General features: G+C 39.9%; 1 protein-coding gene across 4 annotated transcripts in view; it reads left to right on the forward strand.

Moving 5' to 3' along the window:
* The window catches only part of LOC115778148 (EGF-like repeat and discoidin I-like domain-containing protein 3), a 13,198-nt gene extending 1,249 nt beyond the window's left edge, over window positions 1-11,949 (forward strand). The window contains exons 1-10 of one of the 4 annotated variants that reach the window (XM_030726199.1): window positions 954-1,004; window positions 4,478-4,603; window positions 4,687-4,818; window positions 8,369-8,482; window positions 8,683-8,864; window positions 8,946-9,101; window positions 9,524-9,668; window positions 10,340-10,542; window positions 10,637-10,792; window positions 11,282-11,945. In XM_030726199.1, coding sequence (XP_030582059.1) covers window positions 959-1,004; window positions 4,478-4,603; window positions 4,687-4,818; window positions 8,369-8,482; window positions 8,683-8,864; window positions 8,946-9,101; window positions 9,524-9,668; window positions 10,340-10,542; window positions 10,637-10,792; window positions 11,282-11,425 — 1,404 coding nt within the window. In that variant the 5' untranslated portion in view covers window positions 954-958 and the 3' untranslated portion in view covers window positions 11,426-11,945. Of the gene's footprint in view, window positions 1-953; window positions 1,005-1,836; window positions 2,391-4,477; window positions 4,604-4,686; window positions 4,819-8,368; window positions 8,483-8,682; window positions 8,865-8,945; window positions 9,102-9,523; window positions 9,669-10,339; window positions 10,543-10,636; window positions 10,793-11,281 lie in introns of those variants that run through there. The other 3 variants (XM_030726198.1, XM_030726197.1, XM_030726200.1) reach the window with 3 other exon arrangements.
* The last annotated feature ends 2,857 nt before the right edge of the window (window positions 11,950-14,806 follow it).

Here is a 14,806-nt window from a genome sequence, read left to right on the forward strand (position 1 = left end):
AAACTTGTTAAATCCCTCTGTTTTCATGTTTCTTTGGGGGCAACAAAACAGCCTGTTAATGAAGTATGATAAAATGTTCTAATTGTATGTTTACACCTAAATCTACAGTACTGTGAAGACTTGGGTCCTCCCTCATTTCTTTATATTTTGCTTTGGGAACATGGGTGAATAGGTTTCAACAGGTTTATTGAAACATGTGCAAACATACATGGAAATACAGCATATAAGACAAAAACAGAGTTTTTACAGTTCTAATGAGCTTGAATGTTAACATTTGGTATGACCACCTTTATTCTTCAACACAGAGGCAGCTTTCTTCTCATTTCTTTAAATGAGGAATAGTTCAGGAATAGTTCTCCAGGCTTCTTGAAGGACATTCAGAGCTCTTCTTTGGATGTTGGCTGCCTTTTGTTTAGTTCTCTGTCAAGACGATCTCACACTGCTTCAATAATTTTGAGGTTTGGGCTCTGGGGAGACCAATCCATGACTGACAGTGTTCTATTGTGTGTTTTTCTACACAGGTATGCTTTTACTGCATTGGTAGTGTGTTTGGGATCATTGTCAAACTGAAAAATGGGCCATTTACTTTCCAGATGGTATTGCATGGTGGGTCAAAATCTGATGGTACTTTTCTGTGTACATAATTCCATCAGTTTTGACCAAATCTCCAACATCACTGGCTGAAATGCAGTCCCAAACCATGACAGAGCCTCCACTGGGTTTTACAGATAGCTGCAGACACTCACTGTTGTACCTCTCTCCTGACCTCCTCTGTACATACAGACAACAAATTTGGATTCATCACTACATTAGACCTGTTGCCACTGATTTTCAGTCCAGTTCTTATGTAATTTAGCATACCTCAGCCTTTTCTCCCTGTTTTCCTTCCTTAAGAATGGCTTCTTGACATCCACCCTTCCACTGAGACCATTTCTGATGAGGCTTCAGTGAACAGCAGATGGGTCAGCTGAAGGGCCAGATGCATCTCTCAGGTCCCGTGTCAGGTCTTTGCTGGATTTCTTCCTATTTTTTTAAGGACATGACTTTCAGATACTGTTGAACTGCTGTAGATAATTTTTAGTCCTGCAACTTCCTTTGTCCTCCACTTGTCCAGTTTCCTCAAATTTTTATAAGGACACACCTTACACCATGCTGAGATATGACAAGTTGTCAGCTAATAGCTCTCTGGGAATCACCTTGTTGGTGCGAAAATACTGTTTTATGTCTGTCAGAAATTGGAACAAATTATATGTGTTTCTGTGACAGGCTGCTACCAACAAAAGTGCCTAAAGATACCATTTAAAGTTGGTTCTTTGCTAAGCTGTCTGTTTTGTGTAGAGACAACACTGGTTCATCCTTTGAGTTGGGTGTCTTTTTTTATGCTTGAATAATTTATAGGTCAGTGTTAAGTTGCTTAACAAACAAACAAAAAATAATTCCTCTAAAAATGGTCAAGTACCAGGACTGGCCTGAAAATGAGTGAAAAAGCAGCCAATGTCCAAAGAAAAACCTTGAAAGACCTTCAGAAAGCTGTGGAACTGTTGCTCAAGCCCACTTTAAAAAAGTAGTATAAAGTCTGGCTCCATGGAAACAAAATTTTCAAGACTTTTGTGCAGTACTGTAGGTTGATGGTGTTTGCGTTTCCACCTTGAATGGTGTTATGAAAATAACCAGCATATAATCCTTGGGGTTAATTCAAATCTCCGCCTAACCTGTCAACCTGGGCCAGAGGAGGGGGTAGTGGTGCCTTCACATGCTCTCGAAAAAACAGGTTGTCTTATGACACAAAGAGTTTGGGGTGCGTTATGATGTCGAATAAAAGGTAATTAAACTGAGTGATGACTTGCAATGGCTTTGATTTAATTTTAGATAAAAGCTGATTTATGGTGAGAAAAAGATTGAAGTGCACAATGCCTTTAATTGGTAAGATAATATTAGAATAGGTGAAGTAAATTTAAATCCAGCACAACAGCACAGAAATACTTTTAGTTTTGTTTTGTTTTTTTAATGTAGGAGTAAGTAAGTCTGAAGTCAACAGGGAGTAAGGAAAGAACTGGAGACTCCCGGGAATGAACTTCCTTCTGTCTCCGCTTCCTCCTCACTGCTCTCCGCCCACCAGATAACGTCACACGACGTTAACTCGGGTATTATCGAAAATCCCAGCTCCTTCATTTATCACCGGGCCCTCCATCAGCGTTTTAGTCGGAACTGCGATATTTCCGACTGCATTTCAAAGCCGCATTAGTTTTCAAGTTTAAAAGCAGCGCGTCGCTCCGGACAAACAAACCGCGGGACGAAGTGAGGCTAAACAAATATGAAACGTCCTGGAGATGTAATTACAGCGTATGTAGGAACATTTGCTCTTCTGGTTTGCCTGTATTCAGTCACAGGTAAGTTTCCTTTTAGACAAACGACAGGAATCAAAGCGGATTATTGCAGTAAAGCAGAACTCAAAAGTTCACTTGTTGACAGGTCTCTGCTTCTAACACTAAACTCCATTAAGGGCACTTTGGCACTGCCACTTTAAAGCGGTTTGATTGATTTTCCATGGCATTTTCTTCCCCTTTTCCCATTTGAAGTGACCTACTTTGATCGCCTTTACTTTTAGGTTTTCACATAAATCAAGGTCTATTGATGAGCGATAACGTAGGGCGAAAAGAAAAGCGCAGATGTGCAACAGTTTGAAGAGTCACATTTCAATCCAGTAGCCTACATGTCTCATTTAGTGTTCAGTTTTGTTTTTTTATATATATATGCTGTTTTTCCCCTCTGAAAGCAGTCAGTATAGACCTATGATTGGCCTAAATGTGCGCTCATTGTTGTCCTGCTAGAATAGGTGATTAAATGTGAGACAACTCTGTTATTACATGTGAGACTCTGTTATTACTAAGCTCTATTCCGTGCAGTGATTATTGTAAAAGATTTGAAACTCCTGTTTGTTTGGTGCTTCTAGAAATGTCATTACCTCACAGACACACTTCCACCCGTGTCCCCGTGGACACCTGCCTGGACTCACAAGGAGCTGGTGCAGATGGAAAGGAAATTAACACCATCTGTGCTCTTGTCTGGGGCCATCACGAACCAGCTGTCCACTCACCTAAATTTAGCTCAGCACGCAAATATTACTTTTTTTTTTGTTTTGTTTAGTGTATCCTGCTGCCATGATGATTGTATACATTCAGAGTCCCACCTGTCAGGTGTGCTGCATTTCCTGTCCCACCCATGAACTGATGCACCGTCATGCTGTGTAACTTGTTATGAATGAAAGAGCCGCATGCTTCTGTGAAACCTGGCTAATCCTGCACAGACACATTCTGCTGGCTTCATAAAGTTGTGTTAGGTCTGGTCTGAGATGTTATTTTCAGTGGCTGTGTATCAGAAATAGCTGTTTTCCAGCTCATGCAGCCTCAGACACTTTCCAGCATTTATTCACGTTGAACTCCTTGAGAATTTAACCACATAAAACTTTATAATGAATCACATTTTCCATTTTGCTATGTGCTTATTTTCTGATTTGTTTCCGTGCTGAAATGTCATTTCAGTAGCAACGCTGCCCCACCCACTTTAAACATGTTTGACAACAGTTGCCAGATGTGTTAGTGAATTATTTAGTTCTATCCAATATCATACTTCTATGCCTCATTGTTTTTGTGGTACTGTTTTTTAAAAAAAATAGACACAGGTTTTGATCTCACTGCCAACCAAAATGCCAGCAGACTGCAAGTTTGTTCCACCTGGGGCTGCTCACAGTTTGAATGGTGACTCCTGCTGATGACTCAATAGGCTGGCCAAAAAAAAACATAACAAAAAGCAAACATAGTGAGGTAAAGGTTTTGTAATTTTGACAGATCTTTTATGACTCATATGACTCCCACTGAGGTCTGCGCCATCATTTCACTCAATCCAGGCGCGATGTGTGACTCAGTGCCTCCCAGCCAAAGCTGCAACAGCTCTGTACAGGCCAGGAACTCAAACAACACAGATGTCAGATCTCTTTTTGTACTCTTTAGTTTCACCTGATAACCGCGCCCAACCATTTACCAAAATGTGCAATATAACTTAACTCTGGGAGATATAGCGCTATACTGAGTTGGGAGACCTGAGCATCTCTCAGAATGACCATTTGGACATCGCAGGATCTGCTGCCTCAGTCTTAGTGATTCTTTTCCTGTAAAGTTCCAGTGTTTCTGAAGATCTAACACTAACACGGTAGAGACAACTTTAAATGTCTTTCAGGAATAATTTAGCAACATACTGTCATTGTTTATTTTGTTTTATTCCATTTATTGTGGGATGTAAGCATTTTATTCATTAAATCTGTGGCCTGAGGCTGCAGTGTTCAGCTACTGTCCAAAGAAGATCCAAAGCAAATTAAATACACCAAAATGAGTCAAAATGCATGTGCAGCGGCTGTGTTAATAGTTGGTCGATTATTAGTAACTGCTACACTGCGCTTCTTTGACTCTCTTTCACTCAGGGGACTACTGTGAGGTAAATCACTGTTACAATGGAGCAACATGCGTGACGGGGGTAGGAGAGGATCCCTTCATCTGTATCTGTGCGGATGGCTTTGGTGGAGACACCTGTAACCTGACAGAGACAGGTAGAGCTGAAAAGGAAGATTCTGGTGGGAAAGCGTGGTGAAGCGTGGACTGAGACTAATGCCTTTCTTTTTTACATCCTCAGGACCTTGCAGTCCCAACCCGTGTAAGAACGACGGGTCCTGCGAGGTCATCGCTCCGACCAGACGAGGAGATGTTTTCAATGAGTACATCTGCAAGTGCCAGCCCGGCTTTGAGGGAGTCCACTGCCAGATCAGTAAGTTAATTCTGGCTCTGAGTCAGCAGCCTGAGCTGAACCCTTTTTATCTTGTGCACCGATAAGACTGCACGCCATATTCCCAAAGCACACCTTACTCTTTATTCAATAAACTTTAAACAATTTCTGGCCAGACATAAATTCAGTTTATCACTCAGTAACAGTTATTCAATAAAATAAATAAAATGTCTTCTAATACAAAAAAGGTCCGTTTTTGTCAGAACAGCTTAGCACAGCAAGCTCCACTTTCAGCAGATTTCTCTAGAAGTTTTAGCGCAAGGAGTTTTTTTTCATCCTGTCACATCTTCTGCAGTGAAAGGGATGTGTAGGCCTCTCAGCAGCGTCATGAAAGGGGCTCATTCAGTGGGTTCTGTGGTTATTCTGTTTGGCTAATTAGTAAAAGACCACTCCAAGTCTCTTAGCATGCAGATGCCTCTCACACAGGGTCAACACTGCATCTATTTTAACCCAGTCAGATGACTAGTGAATTCAATCACATCCTCTTAATAGAATCCCTAAGTTAGTTTGTAATTAGCATAAAAACACGGGGATTATTAGAGGAAGAAATGCATGAAAAAATGAAAAAGGTGTGAATATCATATCTAGATACCTCTGAGCAGTGGCTGACATCCTTAACTGTGAATCTGGAAGCAAAAGTGATGAAAAAGATTTAATATATAAACCTCTGATTAAAAAATCTAACTTTAACTCTCAGGGCTTGAACTTGTGACTGTGACTGAAGAGGTTTTTTCTTTTTTTTCTCTTTTTTTGTGGAGGAACAGCTCACCCTCCCAAAGCCCACACGCTGACCACCAATTGTAGTGTTTGTGCAGTCTGGTCGTCTACTCCCAAATATTTTCTAATTTTGAATCGGGCAGACTTTATGTGCTGGACTATATAGTATGCACAGTAGATACACAGAAATAACTCGCACTTTAAACAAATTATGTGGCAGAAGGTAAGGAGCCTTTCAGATGTCAACAAAGGGAAGCCAGAGCATGTGAAAATGAATTCCACTTGACAAAATGAAATGTTCAGTACATGCTGCATCTGCAGGCCAGATTTAAGGAGCAGAAAAAGCAAAAGCTGTTTCACGGTCCATCTCTCAATAAGATCACTTGTTTCTCAGTGTTATTAGCTGTGCTGTGCTCGTGCTGTTAAAGCCATACGGGCATTTGTTTCCAAGTTGTGACCAATCCTCTTAGCATTAACTGGAATAAGAATTAAACAGACCCATGTGGCATTACGTCAGCCTGTCAGCTTTAGTTCTGAAGTTTCTAGGTGTTACTAGGTGTAACAGGTGAAATAAGGCATTCGTGCTGCTTTAGTGCAGTTACACAGCTTTAAGTCTAAACTCAAAAAAGTAACAAAAGTTTTTCAACTTCACCTTTTTTTTAAAAAAAAAAAAAAGGATTTATTAGATTTTGTCGTGTGCAACATCTTCCTATGACACACGAAATCTGTTTGTCTGCACGCAAACAAAAATTGGCACACATGTGCATGTTAGGCCCTGAAAGGTTCTTATCTATATAAAATATTATGTGATGTTGCCTAGAAACCACCTACCAACTGGCTGAAATGATGCATTTGTAGCATTTATGCACCTATAACACTTTATAAAAGCATTGTATCATTGTAATTTGTAACAGTAATATCGACATATCATATCCACATTATGCAGTATAGATTATCGCCACCCTCTTCAAATAAGGGCCTGAGAAATTTTTTAACAAAAATGGTATTTTTGCCTAAATCATCAATTTTTAATATTGGTTCCATTTTTTGGCTTTTCTGAAAAAAATTACTGAAGACATTATTTTAACATGGTGATATTATGGCTATCATGTTGCCTAGCAACCACCTAACAATGTTAGCCTCATAGCATAATTGGCTAAGTCATATTTTGGCCAAATGGAGACATCTGTCTCACTCTGCTTCGCCAAGACTGTAGATTCACTCTGCATTATTACCTATTATTATCTAAAAGATGAGTTAGGCAATTATGCTATGAGGCTAATGAAATGCAGAGGTTAGCTTAGTTTACTGTATACATCATTTAACTTTTTCATGTTGGGGTTTGCTGCTTGTGGATTTTGAGTAGATGAGGGAGTGTAGCTGCATTTAGACTTCATCTGGCTGCAAACACCATCAACATGGTGCACACTGGTTTGTACTTAGATTGGTTTCCAATACAAACCAAAGACAAAGCCTGACATTATCTGACTATCATTACAAAGAAATATACATTTACCTTCAGTCCCCTTTCACCTTTTAAGGATCCAAATGCCTGATATATTGTTTGGTCCAATATTTCATAAAAATATCATTGCTCTTACCACTTGGTTTATCATCACTCTGTAAATAAAAGTATAGGTTATTTTTAAAACACTACAGAAGGTTAAAATATGCTGCTCTCTGATTGAAAATGTGGATGCATCCCAAATGCTGTAGATCAGCCATTCCCAAAGTCAAGAGTGCTGCAGACCACTTAAAAAAAAACAGACGGTCTCATGGGGCCCACTCAATCTTAAATCTTCACTGAATTAAGAAAGTGATGGATTCCCTTTAAATTTTTATTCAAAAAACATGAAGAACACAGGCTGTTGTCTATAAATTGCTAATCCTACTGAATCATATGTAAACCGTTAAGGCCAATGTGTGAGCAAACTACCATTGGGGCACTTTAATACAAGTGCAGTAAATTTAGGTCAGAGTAATGAATAATATCTCAAATTAACCACCTCCTATTACCAGTTTTAATTTACTTTTTACATAAATAAATACATTTATATAAATATGTAACTGTACATCAATCTGAATTTGTTGCCACCTGCAGTACCTTCGCGACCCACCAGGGGGCCCCAGCCCACACTTTGGGAATCACTCCTCTAGCTCGATATAAACATGCTGTGTAAGCATGCCTCCTTGTGGAGATTAGCAAGCATTACTTGAGCTGTGTTTAGTGATCACAGCCTTGCTTTGTTCCCCTGATTACTGTGGAGCAAAAGTTTTTATCTGTTAAACTGGACCTTCAGTCAAAGCAGAAACATGTACTGATACTTAACAAATTTCAGCTGAAATATCAAGTTTTTTTTTTTTTGTTTGTTTTTTTTAAAGAGCAGAGTTTGCGTATGCGGGTCCTTAGTGAACATCAGAGCTGATATTCTCATATCTTGTTGGCAAAATAAACAGTTATTGTGTAGGTTTGCCTGATGGTGACGCAACATGGATATAACTTCAAAGTATCTCCTGTGTCTGTCATTTTAGTGGAGTAAAAAAGATAAACAAAACAAAAAAATAATTATAAGCCTTTAGCTTGCAAATCCCACTTGCTCCTCCTCCTCAAATGCCTCAGGGTCATTTCTGTCATCACATTAGATTGAATAGAAACTATTTTTTTTTTTTACCAGCTCTATGATGGAGAGACAGTGAATCTATTGTCGTTGTTCACCTGCTTCGGTCCTCCACCGATTTTCTCTCAGATGTTTGAGGACAGGTGTGCACCATGTCCCTAACAATCATTGTTTATTGTCCTGCATTTCCTTTTCAGATGTGAATGATTGTGCCAACCAGCCTTGTAAAAATGGCGGGGTGTGTCGCGATCTCGATGAAGACTACTCCTGCCGGTGCCCCTCACCATATGTTGGAAAGCAGTGCCAGCTACGTATGTTCACCCCCATTAGACACACATATCTCAAATATGTACAACCTGCTGTTACTTGCTTTGCCTTAACATTTTTATAAATTTCATCAAGGACATAAAGAGTGATATGATGTCCCTACAAGTGTGGCTCACTCAAAATATGAGGAAAAGATCTGAAGAGTGTAAGGGGTAAACTTAAATCCCTCTGTCTTATACCCCAGGGTGCATTTCTCTGCTGGGGATGGAGGGAGGAGCAATCGTGGAGTCCCAGATTTCTGCTTCCTCTGTGCATTACGCCATTCTGGGTCTTCAGCGTTGGGGCCCAGAGTTGGCGCGACTCAACAACCAAGGCATCGTCAATGCCTGGACATCGGCCGCACATGACAGGAACCCCTGGATCGAGGTGAGAGGGGGAACGCTTTTGATGAGGCTGACCAGTGACAGCAGTGACGCTCACTGACTCGTGACTTTTTGTTAATGACAGATTAATATGCAGAAGAAGATGCGTCTGACGGGCATCATCACTCAGGGTGCCAGTCGCATGGGCGCAGCTGAGTACATCAAAGCCTACAAGGTGGCGAGCAGCCTTGATGGAAACTCCTACATCACTTACAAAGTGGATGGCCAGCGGAGGGATAAGGTTAGACACAAATTTGTAGTATATAGGTTCATTTCCATTGTGTTTCCATTGTAGACCTGTTAAGCTTTTCCTTATTTTCAGTGTTGGATGCCCAAATTAAACAGTCTTAAATAGTTTTGAATAAGGAAATGAGATGTAGAAGCAATCCCAATGAGCCAAAAGGACTCCATTTCAGACAGTTCTTTCAACTCTTACCTCCCCGTGATGTCACTGAGAGCAGATATTCCTAATATAGTCTTCTCAGGTATTCTCCAAGTACAGAAGACCCACCCACCTCCCATCTAAACCTTCTGTTTGTAAGAGGCAGCCAGTCAGAAAAAAGCTGGCCTGTTGCACCACGCCCCAGTGCAGGATGATTTTGAACAGTGAATCATGCAAAGCTACACTTTGCTCACCTCATTTCCTATGTTTGTGCACTGCAGGTGTTTGTGGGCAACATGGATAATGACAGCACCAAGACCAACCTTTTTGACCCTCCTATAGTGGCCCAGTACATCCGCATCATACCCGTGGTCTGCCGCAGGGCCTGCACGCTGCGCATGGAGCTGGTGGGCTGTGAACTTAACGGTAAACACAATAAAACTTGCAGCACAGACTTAACACTTACAGCAAGGTCAGAGAGTGAAAGCAGTTAAAAAAAAAAGTGACATTAATGAAAGGGCAGGTGGTGTATACATTAAGATGAAGTGGAGTTGTAGCCTCTGTAAACCCTTAACAAAAAAAAAATGCATCACTGCTTCAGCATCCTTTGTTTATCTCGCATTACCGTGTTGATGTCTTCTTGCTGTGGTCTTGCTGACAGGTGAAATGACAGCCTTTATTTCAATCTAGCCATGGTTAGACCATATAGAAGATATCCACTATGAACTCTGTGGGTACATACCTCATTATGAAACAATAAAAGAAGCCATTCCAAGCACTCGAGGTTGAAAACACATCCAGTTGTATTTCTGTCCACCTTCAGCTTTTGACTTATTTGATCTTAACAGCTAAAACATTTAAACAGGAACAGTGCTTTGTGCTACGTCGCATGCTTTCTTCTACTCTTTTTATTCCTTTCACTTGGTGGGTGTTGATTTCAATCAGTCTCATGCTTTGTGAATATTCCTCATTCTTAAAATGCTGGTTAAAGCCGATTCTTCTTTTCCTTTGGGTGTATTCATTATTCCCCCCTTTTTCTCTTTCTGTCGCTTTGGCTCCCCCTCCCTCCATCTGTCCGTCTTCTTTTTGATTCACAGTTTATTCAAACATGGCAGGTTGCTCAGAGCCTCTGGGTATGAAGTCTCGGCTCATCTCGGACGGGCAGCTTTTAGCCTCCAGCACTTACCGCACGTGGGGCATCGATACTTTTACGTGGCACCCTCAGTTTGCCCGACTGGATAAGGTGGGGAAGACAAATGCATGGTCACCTGCACACAACAACCGCTCAGAGTGGATCCAGGTGAGGGAAGCCGCAGTGGTCAAATGTCACCATTTTTAAAATTTTAGTTAGTAGCTGCAGCAGAGTCATAATACTGTCTCTGTCTCTTCACCAGGTTGATCTAGAGAAGACAAAGCGCCTCACCGGCATCATCACACAGGGTGCAAAGGACTTCGGAGTAGTGCAGTTTGTGTCAGTGTTTAAAGTTGCTTACAGCAATGATGGAGAGTCTTGGAGTACACTGAAGGACGGGAACACTGGCAACGATAAGGTCAGACCTGTGTGAATACCTGAAATGCCTTTCCCTAATACAGCATCCAGAGTTTCTTTTTTTTTTTTTAAATATATAACAAAGATAAAGATATTTATCTCAAAAGTTTGGAAATTGCTGTGCTAAACAAAATTTAATAAAATACAATATGATAAAACAATATTTTGGCTAAATAGAATAAAGAAGCTCAAATATATAAAAAGCTGAATATAATACAAACAAAATATAGAGCTAGTAGGCTGGTATTCATATGCCAGATATAATAATATTGCCTGGGTCTTCGCGTGACTGCTCTGAATGTCTGGGTGGTCACTTTGATTAATAATTCATGCCAAGTGGCTATTCAGACTTCAGTGGAAAAATGTAAGCAAACAAACAAAATATGCACACACAACACAAAAATTCCAATACATAAAATAAATAGGAATGCACCAGTTCTGGGCTAATACCACTGTTTCATTTAACACTAACCTTAACATATTTTTGCAGCTTTTCCAAGGAAACATTGACAACAACACCCATAAGAAGAATCTTTTTGAGCCTCCGTTCTACGCTCAATATGTCCGAGTCATCCCCTGGGAATGGCACGAGCGCATCACCCTGCGCATGGAGCTGCTGGGCTGCGATGATTAGAAACTCATCAGTAACCATTTATCAGCGCTCCATCCTCAGATGCTCCATCTGTCTCACCACAGCAGAGGATGCATCTTTGTTTTCTACTTCATGGAAATCAGATTTGCTGAATAGCTTGGACTTTAACACTTGTAGCACTTTGTCTAGTGACTTTTTTAAAATGTTTACATCAATAAAAATCGTTTGAAGTTGATGCGTTTGACTGTCACAGATTCCTCAATTGAGCATTTGTGCTTTAGGAGCTTTTTGTTGCACAGATTTTCTCTTAGTCTACCTAAGAGTGCAAACCCTGAGTTTTTTGTTTTTTTTTTCCTCTTTGTAATTTTAATCTGCAGAGGGCATAAAGGCATTGAATAACAAACTTCTTTATGTCTTTTTTTTTTTTTTTTTTTTTTAAACATTTGACACATTTTTCTGCTTAATTCTTAAATTTAATTTCATTATCATTTAATTATTTTTACAACAAATGTGAAATGTGTAGAAAAAGATGCCTAGAAAATGAGCATTGTTTTTGCATTTCTCTTTTTTTTTAATTCACTGTTGGTTAACATTATTAAAATGTTTAAATAAAAACAACTCTCTCCATGTATCTTTTCAACTGAGAGGCAAAAATACATTTTCTGAGACGACACACATGTTAGAGTGAATATGCTGACTGAACTGACTCCTCACTGAAGTCAAGTACATGGGGTATAAAGTGAAGGAGTAGATAAAGCGGACATTTTTTTTCTGCAACTCAGCATTTAAAAGCAGATAAAACCTAAAAAAAAAAAAAAAAGGTGCAGTTTTTGACAAGCTTGCCATCAGCTGTGTTCCTCTTTCACAAAGAACAAACTGTCCTTACCACACAAAACATGATGTGATGTCATGCTGAGCCCGTGATGTGAACTGTGACATAATGTGGGGTTAAAAAAAATCTAAGACTTTACATTTAATTTTATATGAATGTCATTTAAACACTTAGACAAAAAAAATCCATTAAACTTAATATTGTCTGTGCAATTTTATTTACTTTCTATGAGATTTTAGTAAGATTCCACTTTCATTGCAGCTTAATTTTACTCATATCCACAGGGAGCCCCTGTGCAACAACATAACTTGCAGTCTAACCACAGTCACTGGTAATATCTAATGGTAAAGTGGAAACAGTGTGGCGGTCAAACATGAATAAGTGACACCCAGTACAAAGGTGTACACACACTTGGACATGAATCACCCTTAAACTGCTTTCAAACAGCTAAATTGGCTCAAACAGGCTGTTTTATCCTGATATCTGCTCAAAAAGCAACACATCACGCCACGATTTAAAGAAACAGCTGAGAAACAAAGTCACTGACATCTATCAGTCTGGAAAAAGTTACAAAGCATTTTCTAAGGCTCACAGTGAACCACAGTGAGAGCTGTTATCCACAAATGGAGAAAACTTGGAAGAGTGGTGAAACTTCCCAGGAGTGGCCGACCGACCAAAATTACTCCAAGAGAGCATTGATGACTCATCCAGGAGGTCACAAAAGACGCCAGAACAACATCTAAAGAACTGCAGGCCGCACTTGGCTCAGTTAAGGTCAGAGTTCAGAGAGAGACTGAACCACAGCTGACTAAAAAGAACACAAAGGCTCGTCTCACATTTGCCAAAAAAAAACAAAAAAAAAAAAACATCTTGATGATCCCCAAAACTTTAAAGTAAATATTCTGTGGACTGATGAGACAAAAGATGAACTTTCTGGAAGCTTTGAGTCCTGTTAGATCTGGTGTAAAACTAACAGCATTTCATAAAAAGAACATCATAGCAGCAATCAAACGATCTGCTCGCTACCAGAAAATCCTGAAGGAGAATGCCATCACTTCATGTCCTGAAGCTCAAGCACACTTGAGTTATGCAGCGGGACAATGAAACACATCAGCAAGTTCACATCTGAATGGTTAAAAAAAACAAAACAGAATGAAGGTTTTGGAGTGGCCTAATCAACGTCTGGACTTAAATCTGATTAAGGTCATGCCAAAGCATTTCAAACAGGCCGTTTTTGCTGGAAAACCCTCCAATGTGGCTGAATTAAAACAATTCTGTAAAGAAGAGTGGGCTAAAGGCCTCATGGCCAGTTATGACACTTGATTGCAGTTCCTGCTATCAAGTGTGGCACAACCAGTTATTAGGTTTAGAGGGGAATTACTTTTTCACACAGGGCCAGGTAGGTTTGGATAGCTTTTTCCCTTAATAAATGAAAGCATTTAAAAACTGCATTTTGTATTTACTAATATTAAAATTTGTTTGATGATATGAATCATTTAACTGTGACAAATAGGCAAAAAATTAATCAGGAAGGGGGCAAATACTTTTTCACAACACTACACAAACACAGGGCCCGGTTCTACTCTGGCCTGCTCTTTACACCAGTAATTACACCATGTTAGCTTTTAAGCTCCCAATCCTGGTATGTTTGGCCCCTGGCAACATCTTTCATCTCTGTAAGATGAGGACAGTGGAGGCCAAAGCATCTCTCACACATAATACTTCTTCACTGTGTGTGGTTTGTGTTTTCTATACAATAGAAGGAGTTCCTTTGAAAGATTACAGTGCTTCTGGTAAATGCAGCTGAAACAAAGATCTGCTTTCAAAGAGTTTACGAGGGATTTTCCACCACAAACAGCTCCTCAATGATCCCATTTGGTGGTCCTTTAGAACTATATTAATGTAGTGATTGTGTAACTTGTGTTTTCTGAGTTAAAAATGACAAAAACAACCGTCTGTGTCTTAATACTTAAACAGTTTCATGCAATAGAAAGACTAAAATACAAAATCTATTAAAATCACAATCACCTCATATTTGTTTCATCAGTTTTTTATTTGACTCTCTTTTATAACTTTTGTAATTTAGTATACTGTGTGTGAATGTGTGTGTGTGTGTGTGTGTGGGGGGGGGGGGGGGGGGGGGGGGGGGGGGGGGGTCTATAGGTCTTGTATTACAAATGCCCTGCCTCCATTCAGTGCATGCAGACAGACAGACTCACAGTGCCGTTTCCAGCTGCACAGCCTGAACCGCAGTCTGACCCTGCCGCTCCTCCGCGGAAAGGTCAGGGGACTTTTCATCGTTATTGACGGGCTCTAGCTGCACCTGACTTGGAGGAAGCGAAATACTGAATTTAATATTCTGGAAATTGTTTTTTTCCCCTCCCACATCGGGTTTTTTGGCATTTTTTCCTCAAGCTCAACATCAAATCTTTCGCTGGAGGTGGGAAAATCCCGCAGCCCTTTGCGGTAGGTGAAAAAAGAAAACAGGAATGTAGGAATAATGATTGCTCATCAAATATAGTTTCCGAGCTATAAAACAGGATTATCGTTATTGGACTGGGTTTATTTTTACCGGTAAATGTTGAGAACTC

The sequence above is a fragment of the Archocentrus centrarchus genome, chromosome 3 (assembly GCF_007364275.1).
Source record: "Archocentrus centrarchus isolate MPI-CPG fArcCen1 chromosome 3, fArcCen1, whole genome shotgun sequence".
NCBI classification, from domain to species: Eukaryota; Metazoa; Chordata; class Actinopteri; order Cichliformes; family Cichlidae; genus Archocentrus; species Archocentrus centrarchus.